Below are 23,931 nucleotides of genomic sequence, written 5' to 3' on the forward strand. Positions count from 1 at the left end.
TATTATTTGATCGAGGTATTTTTACAGTTTTACCTCGGAAACAAGGGAAAGCACTTGCAGATGTTTATCCTTTTGAAAAGGTTTTAAAACTCATTGTCAGACTAAATGGCTGGTTTTGCACCACATCTCTCCGCTCCCAGTTCCTCTCCCAGTTCACTTCTCTCTCCCTTCATGCAGGTAATTGAAGCACACTATTACAACCCATTGGACAACCTCTCTTAACTGCTTTCCCAAAGCACAGGCACACAAGAAGGATCAAACAGAAATCCACTTTAACAGCTCTCTAGCCTGACAAAATGAAATTACATGAAATAGTCTCTGAGTCCCTGAGTCAGACTCTCTGAGTTCTTTATTAGATTCCAGGCAAATTTCCTTGATATATTTTTTGGTTATGTTGGAGTTTTAAAGCCACAATCTTTAAAAAATATTTAAATATAACTCATTACACTGTAAGTAAATCTGTATGCCTTTCTGAAGGTGTATTTAGAATTTCAGTGGGTTTGCCTTATAGTGATACATGTATGGATTATTCCAACTGTACAAAGAGACAAACAGCTGAGGTGTGGTGGTTTGATTTAAAGATGTAGAGCAATAGTGCCAGCAGAATGGGCGTAAATGAGGACTAATTGCATGTTGCTGCAGATTTCGAGGCATGCAAGCCCATAGTGCAGGAAAAGCAGCCTGTGTGACTGCAGTGTTTCTAATGTGGCCAGGCTGAACCCGTCAGAGGAATATGCTAAGATTCTAAACTAAATATGACATCTACATAACATGTTGGCTCGCTGGTGTTGTCTTCATGTCTCAAAGCACTGCTGTGCTGCAGGACAGCTGCTACATGCTATCTTTACTCTCTTAGCTGTGTGAAGTCAAAGAGTTCCAAACTTTCACCAAGTAGATAGGTTAGGCTTTATGTGATAGAAAATGTACTTTTTAAAGGACAGTTGTTAGACAACGCTAGCAAATTAAAGATCGCACCTTGGACCACTGGTAATATTTCACAATTTTATTTTATACAACAAAATAACTAAGTAGTCATCAGTTTCAGCTCTAATGAAATGGTCAAATGCTAAATTGAAGTGAGTAGCTTATGTGGAGAACAAACTGGTCAGATTTTGTTTACTGGACCACCTCCTTTCTTTACTACGAATGAGACTGTGGATCTTCTTTGTTGCAGACAAACTCTTTAGAAGGAAATGCTTGGCTATTATCTCCCTTCTTACACACACACAGACACGCACACAGGCAGGAGGCTTTGTGTCTCAGATAGGGGTGAAAGTTCAAACTCTGCCTTGTCATTTTCTGCCCTCCTGTCCTGTGGAGATTTAATGGAGGTCGGTGACTGGGAGAAGTTCGCTGTTGTTTCCTCTTTGCTGATTAACAGCCACATCCAGCTCCTCTAGCTCCACTCTGCTTCCTCTGCTCAGTCTTTCTTCTACCTCTCCTCATTCTTCCTTTTTTTTAGAGAAGCCTCACACAGAGGCATGATTAAACATGTTCATATTTTATACACGTAAATGTGTATCTAAAAAGAAAAAACAACAGGAAAAAGAAAAAGTAAGGTTGAAGAGAAACATCAACACCGTTCGCCAGACTCTACTCTACTCTAATTCAAATTAGTCGTGATTTTACCACCTGAATAACCACAAAGCTTTATTTCCATTTGTTGTCATATTTAGGAGGAAGAAGAGGAGATAAAGCTGGAGATCAACATGTTGAAGAGTTATTCCCACCATAGAAACATTGCTACTTATTATGGAGCCTTTATTAAGAAAGGTCCTGCTGGACAGGACCACCAACTCTGGGTGTGTAAACCACTCTATCTGTCTTATTTATTTTTAGCCAAAAGGAGAAGAAATGACGACTTATTTCTATATGTTTCTGCCACATTTTAAGATCATAATATTTATAGTTATTTTCTGTAGCTCCTGTGTATATCTGAATGACATTTGTTCATTTTTTCTCATCCAGTTGGTGATGGAGTACTGTGGGGCTGGCTCAGTTACAGACTTGGTGAAGAAGACCAAGGGAAACTGTTTGAAAGAGGACTGGATTGCTTACATCTGCCGAGAGGTGCTCAGGGTATGTTTGAAGTAATGCAGTTATGAATACACAGCAACTACTGGACTTGTTTGGCTCATACCAATGTTGACGTTAAATAAGTTTAGAAAAATCTGCAGTATTTGGTATCACAGATCATTTTTGACTAAAACATTTTGACCCAGATACTTACTGATCTGAAATGTGAACTTGTTAGTGCTCTCTCTACATATTGTGATTTTTAACCTCCACTTGATATTATCAGTGTGCTGCACAGTATTTCAAACTCACTTTTTGACCAAACTGCTCACAGAGGCTTGTAGTAAACTTATGATCTAAGGTTTTCTGCACACACACTTTTGTGCCAATGATTCGGTTTCATACACATGTAAACTCTGGAAGTGCTCCAAGTATCAGAGACCAAACACTGCATGTGTAGGAGAGGAAACTTAGACTCCAAATAACCCCTTACCCTTTAGCACTGTGCAGTTCTAAAGTGTAAGGACGTCTATACACTATGGAAATGTGTATCTGATGTACTGTACCACACTGACACAAATCCTTGTTTTTTGATTTGCTTATGTGACCCAGCGTTTTAACCCTCAATCTTTAAATGACTTGCACAAACATACAGACACAGAATCACAAGTGAACCTCTTCCTAATGTGCTGGGTAGCACTGGGAAAAACGCAAACATGCTTCTGCTATTGTGCAAGAAACGTGCTACTTTTACTGTTGGCTTCTTTGCCAAAACATCAAAGAGAACAAGTCCAACTGACACTGATACTTCTTTATGTCCGGGGATTTTAATCTCTCTCATGTTTTCCCACTGTGACTGTGAGGGAATAATTGATTTATTTTTTCACTTATATACTTAGTTTAAAACACATGTCTGTAAGATGTTATGGTTATCATTATGAGAGATCAGAAGGTCCTGAGAAAAACTCTGGGATGTTTGTGCTGCTTTCTGCATCAGCATTTGTGTTTGTGGCTCTAATACCAGGCTTACACATCCAGTAGTATATGTCAAATGAACCAAGATGACTTTTTTTAGTATTAAAAAAAAAGTTCTCTGTCTACTGGACTGTCGTCAGTGTTTTCTCTGTTGCTGTCAGCCACGCTGTCTCCCCATTGTTTTAGAATATCGCAACATGCACAAACACACAACAGAGACACACAGCACAGACACTCCGCATAGCATGGTGAAGTCATTGTCTGAAATAAGACTCACTTCCTCTGTTTATTTAACCTCCTTTGAAGAAGCAAGAGTACACACACACACACACACACACACACACACACACACATATTCAAACTGTGCTACTGATTTGTTGCCTGTGCTTCTAGGTCCGTGCCACCTAAAGAAAAGTTATTTAGGATTGTGTTGGAAAGGAAAGGCAGTGCAACAAGCCTGAAATAAATTCCACTCGTCTGAATTCCTTCAAAAAATAGAAAGTGAATGTTGGCGACTTCATATTTATAGAGATCATCTGACTCCTTTTGTTTACTGTGTGCGTCTGCCTGTCTTCCAGGGTCTTTCCCATCTTCACGCCCATCATGTGATTCACAGAGACATTAAGGGACAAAATGTTTTGCTCACAGAGAATGCTGAAGTCAAACTGGGTATGACACATCAACACATGCACTGTGGTTTCTGAGACACATGATCATACCTCCTGGCAAAACTGCAGAACAATCATACAGTCATGCATACATACATAAATCACACAACCACAAGACTCCCTCACAAAGACGCAATAATTGTGGTAGTTTGAGATGTGAAGCTGTCCTACATTTTTTATGTTCCAGTTGACTTTGGAGTGTCAGCTCAGCTGGACAAGACCATTGGTCGAAGGAACACCTTCATCGGTACTCCCTATTGGATGGCTCCGGAGGTCATCGCCTGCGACGAGAACCCTGAGGCCACATATGACTACAGGGTACTTAATGGCACAGATATAGTCATGTTTCTAGCCTACTTCAAGGGAATTTGTAGTGATATGATATTTTGAGGGGTTGCAAAAAATACCCTGAGAAATGGTCTAGTTCCCATCAGCTTGGGTGACTTACTGTAGTTGTTGAATATTAAAGTAAGGCATCAAGCAGAAACATTGATTTGTGCAGTGAAAGGTCTAGTGCTTTAGGATCAGTTAATGCAGGCCAAACATGATGTTAACTGAAGCTAAAAACTAAGAAATGCAAATGGGCATAATTTAATGCAACAACAAATCAACCACATACAACTATACTAACATGGAAGAGAGACAGCAGTGCTTACAATGAACTCTGGCTGAACTAAGGCTCCTTTTACCCTTTTCATCATCACAAGTGTCTCATAAGTCCATACAAATTCCAGATGTGAATTAATGCACTTTGTTTACACTTACACAATGTCTACACAGAACATTAGCAAAGCAGCAGCTTCAGCCTTCCATCAGTCTCTTTAATGAGACAGGAACAATGAGCAATGATTTAAGTGTTACTTAGCTACCGTTATAACATAGGACAGATGCTGCATAGGCATAACAAAGTGTTACTGATGTGGTTACACATCAGAGAAGTAAAGGTTATGTATGTGCCTTGGAGAGACAGATGCCTTTACATGTGGGTGGAATGTGCCTCCTGAGATTTCAGTCCATCTTGAATGCTTCTAGGATGCATTTACATTTATCCTTTTTTTTCATATTCACTGGTTATCCCATCCACAGAAAACACATGAGCATGTAAATAAAGTGCTGTAGGATTTTATGTATCATAAACGTTTGTTTTTCACAGAACTTATTTTCTGCAATAATCTAAACCCTAATGGAAAATTACCCTATTGGGTAGTGAGCTAACTTCCAAGTTGGCCTACAAAAAACATCATTCCTATGACGCTTTATGGGGACTAAGCGTACACATACAGTGGCAATAAAAAGTATGTGAACCTTTTGAGGTTTCATGGTTTTCATCATTAATTTGTCATAAAATGTGATCTGATCTTCATCTAAGTATTAACAAATACAAATGCCTAAAGTAATAACACAAAAAAAAATTGGATCTTTTGTGTCTTTATTGAGAACAACCATGAAAACCTCAGTGTGACTCGAAAAAGTGAACTGTGAACCCTTTAAATAATGACCTCAAAAAAGCTAACTGGAGTCATGTGCTAGGATACATAGTCCTGTTAAGAAAATTAGTTTGGAGGTGTGGACTAGACTACTACTACTTTGACAAAACCTACTCTAATTTTTTAAGTTTTCTACGCACAAGAAGAATATGCTTATGTGGAGGATCAATGATCAAGAATTGGTAATTTACATAAAGCTGGAAAGGGACACTTTGGGACTGTGGCTACTCTACCAAGAAGTAGGTGGCTAGTCAAAATTATCCTAAGAGCACAACAAACACTCATCAATGAGGTAAAGAAACAACCCTGGGTTACAGCCAAAGATTTGAAGGCATCATTGGAACTGGCTAACATCTGTGTTCATGAGTCTACAGTAGATAAAACATTGAACAAGCAGGGTGTCTATGGCAGGACACCGCGAAGGAAGCTGCTACTTACTCAAATACTTTTAGCACTATTACTATGATGTTTTTATGGTTGTTTTAATTTGTGTTAATATTTTAGGCACATAATATTTGTTAATACTTTTGACTTGATGATCAGATCATTTTATGACAAATTCATGCAGAAAACCTTAAAACTTCAAAAGATTTACATACGTCTTTTCTTGCCACTGTATATTCAACTCATTATTTATACAACAATTTTGTTAGTTCAAGCAAACATTTTATTTACTAGTACTGATTAGCTTCTGTTGGTGGTTTTCTGGAGGTAATCCAGCACCTCATTGGAAAGAGTCTACTGATTGTTTAATTGGCAGATGTTTGGCTTCGAAGTGTTAGAAATTGTTTGTGTAATTTCTGCATCTATATTCTCACACAATGCACAAACTGATTACATTTTTCAATTCAAAGATTTTGTTTGAAGTTTACATGAATATTTATAGAGCTCAAGCTAAGCTGTGTATGTGCATCAGTCTTACCCTTTCCCCATCTTTTTCATTTCTCAGAGTGACCTCTGGTCGCTAGGTATCACTGCTCTAGAGATGGCTGAAGGAGCCCCTCGTAAGTTAGAAATACACCTGCACAGACAGACATTCTTGACTGATGTGTTCAACTACTTACAGTGTGTCACTGTTTGTACATTCAGAGTGTATATTTGCACTCAGGATCACTTTTCACTCATTGTCTTCCCATCTGTTCCTCTCTTTCACTCCCTTCCCCTCTCTGTATCACCCTCTCTTCTACTCTGACCATCTATCTCTGTTTGTAGCACTGTGTGACATGCATCCAATGAGAGCACTGTTTCTAATTCCACGAAACCCTCCACCCAAACTTAAATCAAAGAAATGGTAAGTCTGCGAACACGCTGCCTCTCACACGCATATGCTCACATCATCATGAAGGGGATAGTGTTTAGGGTTTTTTTCTGAAAACACAGCTTGAAAAGGTGTCTTTGCTGTGGGTTTCTGACAGTTCTTCTCATTAAGAAACCAAAAACTCAAACTCACAGGACTGCCAAAGATGTTGAGATAAAAGTTTTAAAAATAAAAATCACGATCATATAGACTGTCTTTAAAAAGGACCGAAAACACTAAGAGTATATATGTGGTTGCTGTCCTTCTTAATCTCTTTCCATTAATTCTTATTTCTTTTTCCTCTCCTTCTCCCTTATATTTTATTTTTAAGTCGTCTGCAGATCAGATGAACTCATGCTGACTTTCATTCATTATTAATGTGATCAGAAGTACTAGTTCATAGGACAGCTTTTAATAGCTCCAACAGACTGGGGTGGTGCTTTCCAGCCTTGTTACCTTTGGGCCTGCCTAAGGCGGCAAAACAAATCTGCAACACTTATTCCTTCCCTGTTTTCTAAGTTCAGAGCACAGACAACACACGTCTTAAATGTTAGGAGCATTTCTGTGCACGGACATTGCCTGAGTCGAACTATCAACAGAGCTATCATGTTTTTGCCAGACTTTTTCTTCGCCAGGTGCTAACTAGCTTGCATTCTCTAGGTGAGTGGAAACAAATAGGAGAATTCTGTTACAGACATTTTCTTATTCTCTTTTCTTGCAACTTTAACTGCATATTGACCAAGTAAAATGCCTTTATGCATTGCTTGAGCTTTTGAATTGCATTTTAAAAACATCTCATGCTGTTATACCCAGAATATGTGTGTCTGTAGGTTATATGTGTCAAATAGTTCCTCATTCAAGTCATTTCACATTTTTATTATTTGTTTAATTATTTTTTTCTATAAATGTATTTATAGACCTCTTTTAGCAAGCCCTTTAACTGACTAAACATGATGAAGTTAAATTGAAGTTTAAGGTTACGATGGGAATACAATTAGGAATTCTGAAATTATAAATCCTGGAATTTGCGAGAATTTGGATTTAAATAATTGAATTTAATCTATGACACAATGAATTAACAGGAATTTTTCATCTCAACATGAAGTGGGTGCATGTTGTCATACCTAATAGAAATGATCTGAGTATCTTGCATGTGGAACATGTTACAGAGTGTGTATTTTATTTGTAACATTAGTGTGCACCTTCTCCCACTGTCTTTCATAGGTCAAAGCGCTTCTTGTCGTTTGTTGATACTTGTCTTGTCAAGAACCATCTGCACCGCCCCACCACTGACACCCTGCTGAGACACGCTTTCATCAGAGACCTGGCTAATGAGAGACAAGTTCGCATAATGCTCAAAGATCACCTGGACAGAACCAGAAAGAAGAGAGAGAAAGGTGAGGAGAAACAGCACAGCACACAGCAACTGTACCAGCAAATGGTTGGATGAAGTAAAAGTTACCAGATTTGGGGGATTTTGTACACAAAACTAACTATTGTAAGGGCAGAGGAGGTCTAAAAAGGATTAGGGAGCCGGTCCTTTAAGAGTTTTAAAAACATATACAAAATCTTAAATTTAATAAGACATTTAACCAGAAGCTAATTCAGTAACATCAGGACAGGGGTAATGCTATCTCTTTTCTTTGTTCCACTTCTTAGTATGGCAGCAGCATTTTGCAATAGCTGCAGACATGGATAATAATGGAATTAACAGAAGAATTAACAGAAGCAGCGTTGTCCGGAGTTAGAGGGAGATACAGTTGCGACATAGCAATGAAACAAGACTTCACAGTTCACAGACTCATCTCTTAAGTATGACGAGAACCACTCCAGAGCAGTGCTTTAAATGCCTACAAAGTGGTGCGATATAAAAGAATGGCATGGTCCGCTGTATCAAAAGCCTCACTCAAATCTTAAAATTGCACAATTTCCTGAGTCTAGTGACAGGAGAAGGTAATTTGAGACTGTAAGTAAAGCGTTTCCTGTACTATGATTAACTGAACTGAAACTGGACTGATATTTTTCTGTCTTCCTTCCTTTCACCCCAACATGATGATGACAGTGATGTTTGACATTAACTTGTCCTGGTGGGGAACCTGCACTGATAATATTGGCTTCTTCATACTGTGTGTGTGTTAGTGTAGTAATAAAGGAATTCTGCGTAGGGAACATAGACACACTTTTAAATATAGTGACATAGACACAATTACAAAATATCCAACAGAAACTCACAGGGGACAACATTTCACTCGAAACCTTCAAACATGAACGCCTGCCCTCACGTACACCCAGGCTTAGTAGAGATGAAGATCCTCAACTCATTGTCAGAATTTAGTTGTCAGAATTTTGGGATTCCCATCCAGGGACAGTCGAAGAATCTGATGTGAGCTTGTTTTACAAATAAACCACTTCACAGGAGTATCCCTTGTGTTTCACAAATTCACAGTATCATCTGGTTTTTAGCCTAGTGATGGTGAGTACCAACTGTGCTGATTGCACAACAGCTGCTTTCCTCAAGCTGCCAAACAATGTGTTTCTTGTGATTTACAGCATGCTGTTTTATTGAAATGTTTGATTTCACTGCTAGTGTTACCCACAGTTTTTACAGCTTTATGCAAATACTGTTGTACGCTCTGCTGTGTCTTCACATCTTCACAGCTAATATTTAAACCACCATTATTGAAGTTAAAACAAACCTGTTTAATGTGATGTGATGAATGTAAGTAGTTAGTTATGAGGCTTTCTAGGATGTTTTATATACATATATTTATATCTCTAAAAATACAACAGTTGATACACTAATACTTGTAAGACAGAAAGTTCCCCTCCTCTCCAAAAATATTTGAATTGTATGACCTATGCCAGATATTTTTAATTCAGTTGAATTTAGACACTAGTGACAAAGGAGGGGTAGCAGTGAGACGGTGAGACAAAAAGAGCAAGGGAGGAAAGGAGGAAGAATGTTTGGCCATGCCAGAAGGCTGTACATGATTGGCCTTTCCTCTTCTTTTCTACTGCGTTCACTTGGGACATTTTACACAACCGACACAGAAGGAGAACGAGGGATGGAAAAAGAGACAAAGAGCGAGACAAATTAGGAATATGGAGAGGGAGGAAGGAAGGCACATACAGTGTGAGAGTAATTTATCCTTATCCTTGTCCAGAGACTGATTCTACTCTGGATGAGTTGCATGTGGATAGTGTTCACTCAAACAGTAAGAGTAAAAGATTTAAGGAAAGGGAGGAGAACACAGGAATATTTTTGACTTTGCTCTTCTTTTGTTCTCACGTCGACTTTCAAGCAGTGTAAGAAATCCCTGTGTTGTCCTTTAGGTTTATTCATCTTCATTTCGGAAACTGAAAGACAGACTTGGTGGGGGGGCAAGAAACAGAAAGAGACCAGAGCGAGAGTAAGAGTAAGAGAGAAAAGCTGAGGGGAAGGAAGGAGGAAACAGAATGGCCATCTGGTTCTAATCTTCTGTTAGCCTATAAAAACACACTAATGACTGGTAAACTTTGTGCATGCTGCATGTGTAGTGCCGTGTCTGTGTGTGTGTGTGTGTGTGTGTGTGTGTGTGTGTGTGTGTGTGTGTGTGTGTGTGTGTGTGTGTGTCCCTATGCCCCTTCAGAATATTGAAATTCTGGTAGTCTAAGTACGTGTGGGAAAAAAAGTCACTGCTGCAGGAAAAACTGAAAAAAACCAATGCTCCGGACATGATGCAAAAAGGATTTGTCATTTTCAGTATACCCAGGAGTACAGTTTCACCAAAAATGGTCCATGTTGTGGAAGATGAACCACTCCAAAGAAAAGAGGTTGTTGGTTAGTGAAAGTAGGCATTAACCCTCAAAATACATTCCCCTCCTGCAGAGTTGGCTCAGAAAGGCATGACTGAAGCCAAAAGGTTCAAACATGACATCACAAAAACAGAGCACACACTTCCTCTTTTCATTTCAGTAGAACTTATCAGTCTCTGTTACTGGTTGGATCAAACACACCTGTAGTGTGTTACTTTACGATGAGTTCAGGACAACATATGGTGGTGTCAAGTAAGTGTTCAAGTTTGCCCGAGCTACTTTCACACCATATGTCGTCCAAATGTTGCTATGTTGGCTCGACCCGTCTTCCCAGTTTGTAGGCAGTACGCCTTCCCTGGAACAGTAATTTTAGTGTGGTGGCCACAGACAGAAATGCAACTTATACACATGAATTATGAAATACATGGAGGTCAAACTCAGAGGAATACAATTGTAATTGTCACTGTTGTTAATAAAGCCCAGTATGTATTTTATAAACTGTTTTATTTTTAACCTTTTGTACACCTACTCTGATCTGCTTGTGTTATGGTTTCATGGTGGGAGGTGTATATGGAAACTAGAGGAACTTTCTTAGTGTGTTCTTTGGGTTCAGGATTAAGATGACTCAGCATTGCTACAGTACAACAACTCTGTCCCATATGTCTTAAGCTAAACAGGACTCTCATTTACTTTCTTGTTGCCCAAGTTTGGCCACGCTGTACTTTTGTGTGGCTTCGGTAATGACAAAATTGCTACTGGCAGCAGACGATGAAGAAACAACATGGCAGGCATAGAGAGCTTTGTAATGAAACAGTGGTTGGTTCAGTAGTGTTCGCCAGAGAATAATATCCACTCAGTACCCCACCCATAACCTCATTTCTCACAACGAATGCTGAATTTTTTAGCAGATAACCTGCTAGCTTTACAAACAGACATGAGCCCAGTGTTCACATGGACACCTCAGTAAAGGTACTGTGCAGCTGTTACATGTTCACATATTTAGATGAATACATTATTCAGTCAATCTGTAAAACATTTGTTTATTGTTTAATTTATGGTCTAATTATTTATTTCTCAAAATAGTTGTTGATTAATTCAAATTTATTTCCACTTTCTTTCCATTTTCTTTTACGAGACATTGAATTTTCAGATTTTACTTATTTATTTATTTATTTAATTCTACCTAATAGCTAATGACCCGATAATACAGTAACTCAATAAGTAACTAAAACTACTTTTTTACGTCCCCCTCCTCTCTCTGTCTCCATTTTTCAGAGGGTCCAGAGTATGAATATAGTGGCAGTGAAGAAGAGGAAGACGAAGTGACGGAGGAGGAGGGAGAACCCAGGTATATGTGTACACTGTCAATACATTTTGGTCTCATGATAAAATAAGAAAAAATCTAAGAGCTCATCAGTTTGTGCAGATTTCAGTGCACAAATAAAAGCAGCCATTGACTTAAATTCCTAAGATGGATGACAGATACAGTTGCAATGGGAATTATTGACAATTATGTCACGTAGTAGCACCGCTTTTCCTAACATTACACTCACTGTCCATTCCAAACGAATCACTCCAGGCTATATGTGTATGTTTATAGACAGATGCACTAGCCTCTCTGCTGCTGCCCCTGGGCATCAAATAACAGATGGTGCTACAAACTCAGCATTTTCTCTAAGGATGAGCTTGAATGTGCACGTTTTCTAATAGTTCTTAAACGCACTTCAGTACATACTGCAACAGTCTCTGTTATTATATGACCATTTTTCTCTCTCCCAGTTCCATAGTGAATGTTCCTGGTGAATGGACGTTAAGGCGGGAGTTTCTTCGTTTACAGACAGAAAATCATGATGGAGGCCGGGACGGAGGCCATGGAGGCGGTGGTGGTCAACAAAGACAACAGGTAGATTTAATATCGGCCGTTTTTTGACCTCAAATTATATTCTTATATAAATTAAAGCAAACTACAGTGATGCCATCAGAACCTAGTAGTCCAGTGCATGTAATCTGTGTTATGATTATTTGTGGAGCTAATGATTATTCAGTTAGTTAGTTAGTTAAAGTAAGCTAAATATTAATCAGCAACTTTTATAATAATGGATGAATCATTTTATACATTTTTCAAGGAAAGAAAATATACAAATATTAGTAATAGTAATAATAGTAGTAGTAGAGGTGACAGTAGTAGTTACACTGGCACACGATAAAGGTTATAGCACATCAACTGAACACAAATGAGATAATTCACAAAATGTCTCTTCTGAGCTCCAGTCCGATTGTATACTCCACATTTAGCCTTTAGTCTTGGAGCAGTTAATTCGACTTTGCATCAGAGTTAAGCTAACTTCCTTTCAGTATTGCTAGTGCACAGTTAAGTTACCTCAATATATTTCACCTTTAAATCAACACACACTACGCAGTTTCTACAGTTGTCTGTCATTGTATACTTCATCTCTAGGCCTTACAGCAGCACAGACAGCAGTTGGCAGAGCAGGAAAGATACAAGCAGCAGTTAGCGGCCGACAGACAGAAGAGGATCCAACAGCAACATGAGCAACGGCAAAAGTTAGAGGATGTAAGTACGGCTCAAAGACACTTTTCTTCTGTATCACAGGTCAGGAAGCAGGTAAGAGTGCTGCTGGAAATGAAACTTTTTAGGGGAAGAGAAAATGAGTTGAGATCCATCAGCTGTAATCAGCTACATCTCTACAAGAATGACTGAAGTGTCACCTTTCACTAGCATTCTCACTCTGCCCACTCGAACTGCTCAGACGCCTTTAATTTTGTTTGTATTAGTGATGTGACTCCACCATAACTACGGCTGTTGCATTTGCATGTAACACGCTAGATACAATAATGAATTCAAGATTAACACCATTTGGTGGTTTTAATGTTATGGCGAGACGGTATCAGCACGGGCACTCTGTCATGCACTGACACCAGTCGACCACCAGCATTAGATATTCTCCCACTCTAACCCCTGTCCACCACAACATTAAAACCACCAGGTGGTAAATATTTCTGTGTACAGTTTTCTTATGCAGTTTTCTGTCTCCAGCAGCAGAGGCGGCAGCAGACAGAGTGTGCCTTCCAGTGGGCGGAGCTTCAGGAGGTATTTCTCGGGGAGGAGACTGACCTTCTAGACAACAGAATCCTATTGGACGAGAGAAACAGGAGGAGACAGGTAAAGCTGACCTGAAAGTGAAGGGTTCTTCTGTTTTTTTAATAATGGATTCCACTTTCTTAAGTGTGATTAGAAAAAAATATTCTTTTTTTTAGCCACACCACTGGAGGTGTGATACTGGTGAAATTATATTTGTTTACTAGTATCTTCAGTGAATCAGTATCTCTACTGTAGATGTTCAGCACTTCAGTATATAAAAATACTGCAAATTCCCAAATATGGCAAACTACAAAGAAATTGTATTGCAGATTATAGAAACTTATTGTTGACTTATTAACTGATGGTCATAGCGATTTTTTGTTTTTGGCTGTATGGGTTAGCAATGTTATAATTCATTTTAAGTCATGTTTCTGGCCAAACAGCTGCTTACAGACTGCACTACACTGACGAGGGCTGTCAGGAAGCCAAACTGTAAAGCTGTGGGCCATAAAACCAAAGATATGTGCCAAAACATACTGGGAAACTGCAGACTTGTGCAATAATTGGTTGTTTCATCACTACAAGTGAGCCATTTACATCACATATACAGAAATGAGTGTTCCTAGGAAAATACTGATCAACGCAACATTGAGGTGTTAAGTTGCTTGTTTCTGAAATGTCTTTGATTGCGCTACATGCTCATTAACAACTGACATAAAAAATTAAAACAGCATATCATGTAAAAAAAGGAAAGAGCCTGTAGACAACATGTCTGTTTTATCAAAATGCTGTGGAAGGTCAGCTGTGAGCGTGTGTTTGCGTGTGCGTGTGTGCATGTATGTGTGAGGCTGTCACGTGAGTTAACACGTGAACTTGTTTTCCTCTAAAACACATGATGATGTAGTGGTTGCCTTTTGTTTCTGCATTTTCTAACCCAGGTAATATTATGTGCAAGAGAGTTTAATTTTGGACAGATCTGTACATTTTATCATCAGTATTAGGTAGAAAAACGTTTTGAGACAAAACAATAAGATGGAAAGTGATCTTTTAAATACATTTCCATTAACTTAAATCACTTTACAATTTATTAAACTCGAGCCTTCTGCTCATATAGATAAGCTAAACACTAAACAGTATGTGGGTACAGTTTGAGTGAGATCTTGAGGTATGTTATATGTATAAAAGAAGAGGTTTGTATAATAAAGAACCATTTTCACAGCACTTTAAAGGAAGTTGAAGGTTTTTAGCAGTTTTCTTTACTTCAGTTGAGTTGCCATAAAATAACTATCTTTTTAAAACTTAACTTTTACCATCATACTATCTGTAGGACCTTTCCTGACACCGCATGTGGAACTGTGTGTCTCTGTGTACACATTTTGTAGGTAGTATGTCGAGACTGAGTGAAGTGTGTCTGGCAGTTCCAGCCTCTTAAAACAAAATAACATGACTTTTTGAACTATTACTGAGATTCACTTTTTAGACATTAATTTTAACATGTGCTTAATAAATCTATCCCACATACTGGTGTCAATAGGTGTAAACCCCAGATCAGATTAGCAACTGTGATTTCTTCATGTAGAGGACTCTGTCTTTCAATTCTATCAACGTCTGTCTAGTTAGGTAATATGTCTCTTTGGTTTTTGTGTTCTTATGTGTGTGTGTGTGTGGCAGAGAGCTATCTGTACATTTTAGATTCTGACTACACAGACTGTCTCAGAGCCATTAAATTGAGCACAGGCAATAGATCTATCTGTTGCTTCGTTAAATTTTAATCCATCTTTGTTTATTATGCAACAAGTTCAGTGAGTATGTGATGCCTTGTATTTTGCCAGATGATGAATTTGCATGAGTGCGCAGGTTCCAATCACACGTTGATTGATTTAGCAAGCATCACATGTTGGGCTGGCTTATAGACTGAGAAATGGTCTAACCTGAATGGTCTCTTGTGAATCTCAGTAGGGTAAGGGAATGATCAAGGGTGCTTTTACACAACTCTGTTGAAAAGGAAAAAGAAACTAGTCTCTTCACTGCTTTGTTATCATTAGAAAAATGAGCACTGCAACATCCTTTAACACACTGACAGCTTATCAGCAGTTTCGCTTTAATGAATGCTGAGCAACTGTGCAGAGAAGTGGGTATAGATAGTAGATTGTAGTATGATTGGTAATGCACTTGACAGTCTCACTAGAACTGATGACATTGTCTGTTTCTATGGTATGGTGCCCTATGATGTTAAATATAACGTAGAAGTAGTTCCATTTACTGTTTATGATTTGACAAATGAGCAAATCTTTACCACATCTTTAATATTAAAATCTATACTTTAAAGGACCTCTGCACCATAGTAGATTTAAAGGGGCAATACACACTAGGTTTCTGCCTTATCCTTTCCATCCAAAGTAGTTAAACAATGAGATGTTGATAACAGAGCAATGTTTGTGAATACACTACAACAACTGTGTTGGGGAAGGAGGGGGACACAAATAGAGTGGGAGATGTCAGGGAATAGTAGAAAGCTACTACAGTATAGATACTATAATTTGACAGTGATCTAGAGAAATTAGTAGCTTTTGGCAATTTTAAAATTCACTTGCACAAAAAATGTGCTATTAGCATCTCTGATAACTGTGGTCAGAGCTCCACTAATACTGAAATACAATCACATGTATCAGTGGGAGGTTTTTTACTTTCAGTACCAATTCCCAGAACTGATGTGTCCTGATGATTTTGGTGATCTCCTGACATTTTCTTCAGCGACACCATCTGTGGTAGAAATGTGTGGTTTGCAGTGTAATGATAGATTATTGTGAAATTTAAATCATAACAAATTTCATGCCTGCAGTGGGGACATGTGTGACCGTCTACTGTTTAGCCTCATTGCAATGCAAGCGTGCAGGCTCATCTTGTTTCTCCTCGGGGATACGTCACACCCTCTCAGTTGACTAGTGGAGCTGATCAGTGGGAAAGAGTAGAGTAGAGTGGTTTTAGTGGATATGCTTAGCAAACCAGTTGCCTGGATATACCATATAGTTGGAAGCAAAGGCACTGCTGTGAAAAACCAACAGTAACTATTTTCTCTAAAATTGCCTTGCTGTCACCTAACTCTATGGTTGTTATAGATCAGAAGAAGAGCTGGCAGCTGACAGCTGATATCCTTTATGTCGAGGAAAGGACATCCTGACCTTTCTGTAAAGACAGTTTCCTCAGGCATCAATGTCCTGCTAAATGATTATTTCATTATTTCATGATTATTTGCTTTTTTAAGAATATTCTTCACAAGAAATGTAATCAACCCATGTTTGATTAAATGTATTCTTTGTTATCAGTACTATCAGAGTGTCTTTCTCACAAACCCTGTATCTTCCTGTTGATGTGGTTTTGTGACACATTTAAATATAAAAAGTGTGTTTTGCAGACATCGTTGCAATTGGTGGTTTATCGAACCACTGAGTTGTATGTTTAAGTTCTGGGAAACCAGTCTGTGTATTCACCCTGCAACATTTGTCTCAGGTGCTATACCTCTTCTACATTCACTGTCGTTCTTGCTAAAAGAAGCTCCTGTGTGCTCACCTTGGATTATCACTGAATAGGAACTTAGGTTTGTCAAACTTCATCACAGAGGCTTTGTCATGGTGTCATGTCATTAAGCTGCTGTTTCAGCTCAAGCTCTGGTGAATGTGACCCTTCAGAGCCAAACTGAACAAACACAATTTAAAGGCAGTGGTGCAGCCCCAGCAAATATTTCAAGAGGTTAGATTCAATTAAACAGTGTAAATGTAACAATTTCCAGGGTGGACTATTTAGACACACAAGGGGTTTCCAGGAGAAATTCAAAAAGAGGCCACAATGAAATATTTAGAGTTGAGGGCGTTAGCTAAAAGCTCCATGCCATCTCTTACACTCTGAATATTTTAGTTCCCACCTCTCAGAATTCTGCTCAAGACCTTAGTGTACCCTAATTAAAGTAAGCTTCGGTGCGTGTGTGTCTTTCTATTCTTGCAAAGACATTACAAGGATACTATCTGATAATCTCATCATAATCTATCTCATTATGTCATTATATTCTCACAATTTAAAATTTGAGTTAAGATTACATTTTGTTGTCTGGGTTAAACAGAAAGCAATCACAGTCACAGAATGTGACGACAGATATCTTAATTCAACCATGTGTTTATGTGTGTGTGTGTGTGTGTGTGTGTGTGTGTGTGTGTGTGTGTGTGTGTGTGTGTGTGTCTGAGCAGGACCAGGGAGGCAGACAGCGGAGTGCTGATGTGTCAGTAAGGCCTCTGGACTCTGCAGCAGAGCAGGTAACAAAACTTCACTCTGAATCTTTTCACTCAGCTTGTCTTTAATTCCTCAGTTTTTCAAACAGTATGAGCGAGCGCAGGTAGAATTTCTTCAGATGAACGTGGGCAGATGGTTAATGCTGCTGATAGTTTTCGGTCAGTGATAATACATTGTGTAGGCGTCTGCAACGTGTTAAGTGGGCTTTTCCTGCATTATTTGTTGTATATATCTGTGTGTGTTTGAGTTATTTTTAAAGCACAAATGTCATTACTGTTCTCAATTACGAGAATTAGCTTCTTATTTTTATTTTACATTTATCTTTTGTGTACTGCTGAACAATGACACTAGCTTTAGGACTTTTTTAGCATCATTTTTTAGCATTGTCTTACATTTGATTAATCAAAAGATTAGTCAGTTATTGTAGAAGATACAGTTGTGAGGTCTGAACTGGTGATGACTGAAGATTATTTCGTAAAGCTAATTATTTCAGCTTTACGAATTTATCTGAAATTCACGAGGACTCGAGTCACTTACTGGTGCTGCCTGTGTCACTGACCTTTCTTAACCTTTAGTAGGGAATGGAAGGAGTGAGGCAGGGATATGAGCAACAAATGGAAGGTGACAGAAAACGTCAGTGTCTATGAAGTGTATGTACTGAAACTACAGAGAAAAAGAGCGCTTTCTTAAATATCTACTAAAATATAACAGTATATTGAAGTTGTCTTATCAAGGAGACAGTAAGAGATCTTTAATCAGAGAGAGAGTTTTTTAATCACTGTTTTCATGGGACTCCAGTAGAGAGTCAGAGAAATAGCAGTGACATTACACTGTGCTGCACCAGTAGTCTCAGATCTTGACAAGCTTTTAAGCCAACCCTTATCACAGCGTGCCGTCACTTTTGTTTTAAAGCCTTCCCCGTCCACCTCAGTCTCTCTCTTCTTCTGCCTCTGCTGATCCCAGCATGCCTGCTCTCTCCTTTCCTCACTTGTTTCCTCTCTCCATCTCTTTCCCCTGTCGTTCACAGCATGGAACCGCTTTCATTTCTCGCGTCTCTCCTTTAAACTTGTTTCTCAGCTTTTCCCTTCCAAACTGTTACTATCTAATCTCAGTAGGGGTTTCATGCATACAGTGTAAATCCACCAAATATGCCTCTTCTCACTTTCACTGTCACTTCTCTATTTCTGAAACACTTTCTCTGTTTCTTTTAACTGCCTCCCAAAGTCCCTTGTATTTCTGTTTTTCTTTGCTGTCTCTCTGACCCGACAGTCCAGTGATTCTGTGGTATAATGAGAGCTACTTTTCATTTGTGCTTGATTGCCTGTAGATTTAAAAAAAAAAAAGCAAGTTGATACATGGATATATTTTTAGTAAAACTGTGAAGTCCAACTGTCAAGTCACTCAAGGAGATGTTCGTCTTCACTGGTGCTGCTCAATGGGCAGTGCATTCTACTGCTGTGATCTGTGTTTATGTATGAAAAGTTTATCCACGGCAGCTTTAATGTTAGTCTGACAGATGAGCTCAGTATGGTAAAATATTTGATCTTTTATTTATTTATTATTATATTTAGATATTTTGCATACTGTGTTAAGTTGGTTCTTTAGAGGGTGATGAACATAGTTCTTGTTACCAGGCACCACAAAAGCTGATCTGTTTTCATGACTAACATGCCGTTCACTTGAACAACATTAGAAAAGTATGTTGAGATTTTAGACTCTCATGTTTCCTCTCAGTCTGAGGAAGATAGTGTTCAGTCTTTGGTAATAACCAGCTGTCATGTGGCAGCCATGTTTGTGTTTCAGGTGGACAGCAGGATGGCACACCATGTGTCTATCCTCTCTTTGTTCTAGTAGTTTATGAGAGCTACATGACTTGTTATCGTAACCCTGAGCACAAGCGATGAATTAGAGTGTGTCTGTTTTTGTCTGAACATGAACATGTCTGGGTATGGAGCAGCTTCAGAAAGTGTTTTGTTCCACTAAGTTTTTGTAAGATTTAATGTTAACAATGTTACCGTGTTGTTATAGGTTGTAAGTGTAGATTAGTGGTCAAAAACACCTATTTCGTCCAGTTAAAATTAAATCTACAGTTAAGTGTTCAAAAGTATAAACAGTCTGTGACAGACATAAGCTACATAAATGTTCTTCTTCTCTAGCAGATATGTAGCATCTATTAGTTCTGTTATATAATATGAAAAAAGGGTTTTCTGGCCAGCCAGATGTGATGTCTAGAATATAGTAGTTTATTTATTTGTGCTTTTATTGCAATTTATTTGGAGAATGTTGTGCTTACAAATCAGATTCTCAAACCAGCCGAGAACCAGCTGCTGCATGTCTACGTCAGACTGATCTCTGAGTATTTTCCCATTTTGGCAAATGTACACAAATAGAAAAGAATTAAATCAGCTTTGTCCTTACTGCATGCGCTTTTTTTGAATATGTGTCGCAGCAAATGTCATCCTCCAAGACATTTTTTACACAACAGCTGTGGCTTGTCTTGTAAATATCTATAGAACCTGGGAGTGTCCATTTTGTCCAGGACATAGCATGTGCACACAACTTACTTTATTTGTACAGTTTATACTATATGGAGAGTTAGTCATGAACTTGTGTTTGGTCTGTCAACATGTACATAAATCCTTTAACCAGACAACGCTAAAGTATTAAGTCTTATTATCAGTGTCAGTTTCCTATTTTGACCAACTGGAATCAAATACCTTATTTCCTACCCTCCCATGGTCCGTCAGTTTCTATGTGTGCTTTTTATGTTTGCTACGTAGAGATTCGTGGCTCCAAACCAGCTGCTTCAGCATAAGGCTCAGAACTATCAGCTTCAGCTACAGCCACAAGCTAAGCCTCAGCCTCTGGCCCAGCATCAGCAGCCCTCAGCGGGTAGGAGGTCTCACCGCACCCTTCCCAAGGACCAAACCCAGCTCTTGTCTCTGCAGCACGACCACAGACACAGGGAGAGGGAGAGAGAGAGGCAGAGGCAGAGAGACAAGCCTGTGGCAGTTGTCCAGAAGCTCACAGCTAATGGTGGGAAGACAGCTGCTGCTGTTGCTACTGCTGCTGCCGCTGCTTCCTCGCCCAGCTGCCCTGCAAACAGCCAGCGCTCAGCGGTAAAGCCCTGCCCCCCTCAGCCGTCTTCTTTCCTCACTTTTACATCCAAAATTTCTCCTTCTGTCTGTCCCTCTTAATGTGTTGGCTTACTTTTCTCACTCCCTCCTCCTATCCTTCTTGTCTCAGTTGATAGACCCTTTTAACCCAAAGGCCACTAAGGTTCCTGCTAGCAATGTATTTTCTCCATGTTGGGTGTGACAACTCTAGGAATTTAACTGAAACACTGAAATGTTCCTACGAAGCTGTGAAAACATGAAATCGGTTTCATATAGTTTATGAAAATATTATCAAGTAAATTTTTGATGGCATATCCTTATGCTTGGTGTAGGGTGACAGAATGCGGTTTATAGCTTCTATTTTTATTTTGGTAGTTAAACCGCATGAACAGGAAACAGTTTTTAGAGCGAGAAAAACACTTTTTTCCCATGGTCATAGTCAGCCCTGACAGACTGGCTGCTAGAAATTATACCTTTTGTTTAGGTTCAACAGATTTAGTCTGCATTCAAAGGATCATCAGCATCACGGTGCTTAAAAGTTCATATAACTGTTAATATTTTATATTGGCATGTTGATACCTGACTTAACAGTTAGCTGCATCTGGAGTTGTAGCTCTAATGTTTGTTTATGCAACAGTGACTGTTTAGTGACACTGTTCTCATGACAGGGTCACTATTTGTCTGTGTGGAACATCTTAAGATTGATCTTAAAGACTTAAGACTCAAAACAATTAAGAAATAAATTCCATTGAGAAGATTTGTGTAAGGGATATATATATATATATATATATATATATATATATATATATATATATATGTATGTATGTATGTATGTATGTATGTATGTATGTATGTATGTATGTATGTATGTATGTATGTATATGTATGTATGTATGTATGTATGTATATGTATATATATGTTGACATAGTTTGAGTGATCCTAAAGTGTGTTGTAAAATATAGACTACAATCATGTCCACTCATAATGCCCTCCCTCAAGCACTGAATTAAGTCTCCAACACATCAGTTTCTTCCAGTTTCATGCACACCTTATCGTGATGGAAACCAGTATTACACTGTATCTTCTTTAATATGTTCTACCACACAAGAAGGACAGATACAGGATGTATGACATGTCTCAATATGTACTTTTTTTTTATACAGTAGCAAAGTTATTTAGTTTATCTGATCAAATGAATGACTCAGTCTTTATATGATTCAAAGCACACACACACACACACACACACACACATATGCAAACAGCAATTAGTCAGTCTCACTGTGTGTGTTTTATGCTTTAGATGGACTTCCAGGAATCAAATCTAGCCAGGCTGCTTTTAGCTGCTGGTCTTCCCAACCAGATGCACTCAAGGCTGGGCTCTGGGAGCAGCTCTAGTCCATGTACACCAGCCATGCAGAGAGCTCATCTTAGCCATGTACGTATTAACAGTTTCATCACATCACATATGTACACTGTTTACTTTGAGTTGATTGTATCCTGTTCTAATCTTCTTTGCAATATTTATTATTTTATTTCATTTAAGATATATAAGACATATACATACCGAACTTTTTTTCTCATTCCGCTCCAGTCCAGGATGTTTTTTAGCCACCGTCCTGTGTTAATTTTGTATACACTTTCATTTCTTTCATTATTGCTCAAAAATACTATTAGTGAATCTTTTCTGGAAGTGTAATAATTGCTGTGATTTTGCAAAAACTGTAAATGGTTAAATTAAAGACAAATGTCCACACATGACAAATGAGTTAACCTTTTATTTTCCCAGAATGCCAATCTACGTTCTAGTCGAGATGCTCCTCACAGCAGCTCTATGTCAGATATGGCCATCTCCCCGTTGTCCCTCTTTTCGCCAACTGATGATGTCTTCTTGGACTCAGTTGAGGCACCACCTAAAGTGAGTGACAACTGAATACCACATTATGTTACAGGCCAGCAGGTCTGATGACTGACATGACTGAGACATGATTTAAACTGTTCACAGCTGTCACTGAAGGAGGAACTTGTTGCTATTGTCATGCCTGGCTCAGGATGTAGTCTGCATCACATGTGATTGGTATAATGTGTTTGTGTGCGTTAATTACCCCACATTCTGGTCTTACAAAGCTGAGGAAGTGGTTCACACAGCACACGGATGGCACAGTGTGGGGATGTATTTGTTGTTTGTGGGTGTGTGCTTGTGCTAGGAGGTAGAGAGGGGAGAGTTGTGTTTTCACCTCCAGGTTTGTTATGAAATGCCTCTAACTAAAAGCATGTCTGTGCTAAACACATACCAGCTCAAAAACACATCATTCACTTTCTCTCTCCTGCTAACGTCACTGCTCCCCCACGAGGTGTTTTACAAAGAGAATACGCTGTTAGGTGTATTTACTACTAGAATACCATATGGAGTTGATAAAACAACTTATAACTACTACAGTGAGAGGAGGGGAGCCCAATAAAGCTGTTTGTTAAGTTATGTAGTTGAACTAACAGGCCATATGGAGTTGATAGAGCACTTAATAACTTACTACTCTCTCGTGTGAACGCAGTGTGGTGCAGCTTTGAGAATTTCATGAAAATGTTTATATTGTGAACATTATCATAGTAACTTTACACATAACTGCTGTATCTAAGTGTTAAACCTAATATGAAAGCTTGATTGTCATCTTTTCAGTTGTATGAGTCATTTTACGGTAGGCTGTACAACATGCAAGCGGAGGAGGATTGTTTTTACGGCTCTACAACTTTTAGCTATTTACAGCCTTAAGGATGATTGATCTCTGGTTGATCTGTTTTAAATTCAAATAATTTAACAACTTCATCATTCCTCAAGTCAACTTTTAAGTTGTTTTCTTTTTTTTTTTTTTTTTAAATATAAATCCATACTCAGAGTAGTGGACAGGACGTGACACCAACCAAGCTGGGCATGTATGTGTTCAGGAGAGTCAGATGTAGGATGTTGGCAACTTGTCAGATGGATGGCAGATATTTCCACAGTTCCCTTCCTGCTCTGCTGGGTGTGTCTTCCTCTCTCTATCTGGGTCATCTAACCCAGGATATGAGAGGTGGTAAGGTCACCAGCTGCTTGGTAGGAAAGAGACTTTTGGTGAAGTTATGAAAATGCAGTTGAAACAATGATAGCTTGCAGAGTTTACACAGACCGATCTGGCATTATTTCACAATTCTGCT

The 23,931-nt window shown here is 38.7% G+C and overlaps 1 protein-coding gene across 4 annotated transcripts in view; it reads left to right on the top strand.

Moving 5' to 3' along the window:
- si:zfos-2326c3.2 (mitogen-activated protein kinase kinase kinase kinase 4) overlaps window positions 1-23,931 on the top strand; it is a 48,424-nt gene that overhangs the window by 11,707 nt on the left and 12,786 nt on the right. For 2 of the 4 annotated variants that reach the window (XM_026357180.1, XM_026357183.1), the window contains exons 4-18: window positions 1,677-1,802; window positions 1,969-2,079; window positions 3,570-3,660; window positions 3,847-3,977; window positions 6,096-6,150; window positions 6,359-6,437; window positions 7,668-7,840; window positions 11,514-11,586; window positions 12,018-12,141; window positions 12,697-12,813; window positions 13,297-13,422; window positions 17,583-17,648; window positions 20,406-20,744; window positions 22,043-22,177; window positions 22,529-22,657. In XM_026357180.1, coding sequence (XP_026212965.1) covers window positions 1,677-1,802; window positions 1,969-2,079; window positions 3,570-3,660; window positions 3,847-3,977; window positions 6,096-6,150; window positions 6,359-6,437; window positions 7,668-7,840; window positions 11,514-11,586; window positions 12,018-12,141; window positions 12,697-12,813; window positions 13,297-13,422; window positions 17,583-17,648; window positions 20,406-20,744; window positions 22,043-22,177; window positions 22,529-22,657 — 1,875 coding nt within the window. The remainder of the gene's footprint in view (window positions 1-1,676; window positions 1,803-1,968; window positions 2,080-3,569; window positions 3,661-3,846; window positions 3,978-6,095; window positions 6,151-6,358; window positions 6,438-7,667; window positions 7,841-11,513; window positions 11,587-12,017; window positions 12,142-12,696; window positions 12,814-13,296; window positions 13,423-17,582; window positions 17,649-20,405; window positions 20,745-22,042; window positions 22,178-22,528; window positions 22,658-23,931) is intronic. The other 2 variants (XM_026357181.1, XM_026357184.1) reach the window with 2 other exon arrangements.

Source organism: Anabas testudineus, chromosome 10 (genome assembly GCF_900324465.2).
Source record: "Anabas testudineus chromosome 10, fAnaTes1.2, whole genome shotgun sequence".
Classification (NCBI taxonomy): domain Eukaryota; kingdom Metazoa; phylum Chordata; class Actinopteri; order Anabantiformes; family Anabantidae; genus Anabas; species Anabas testudineus.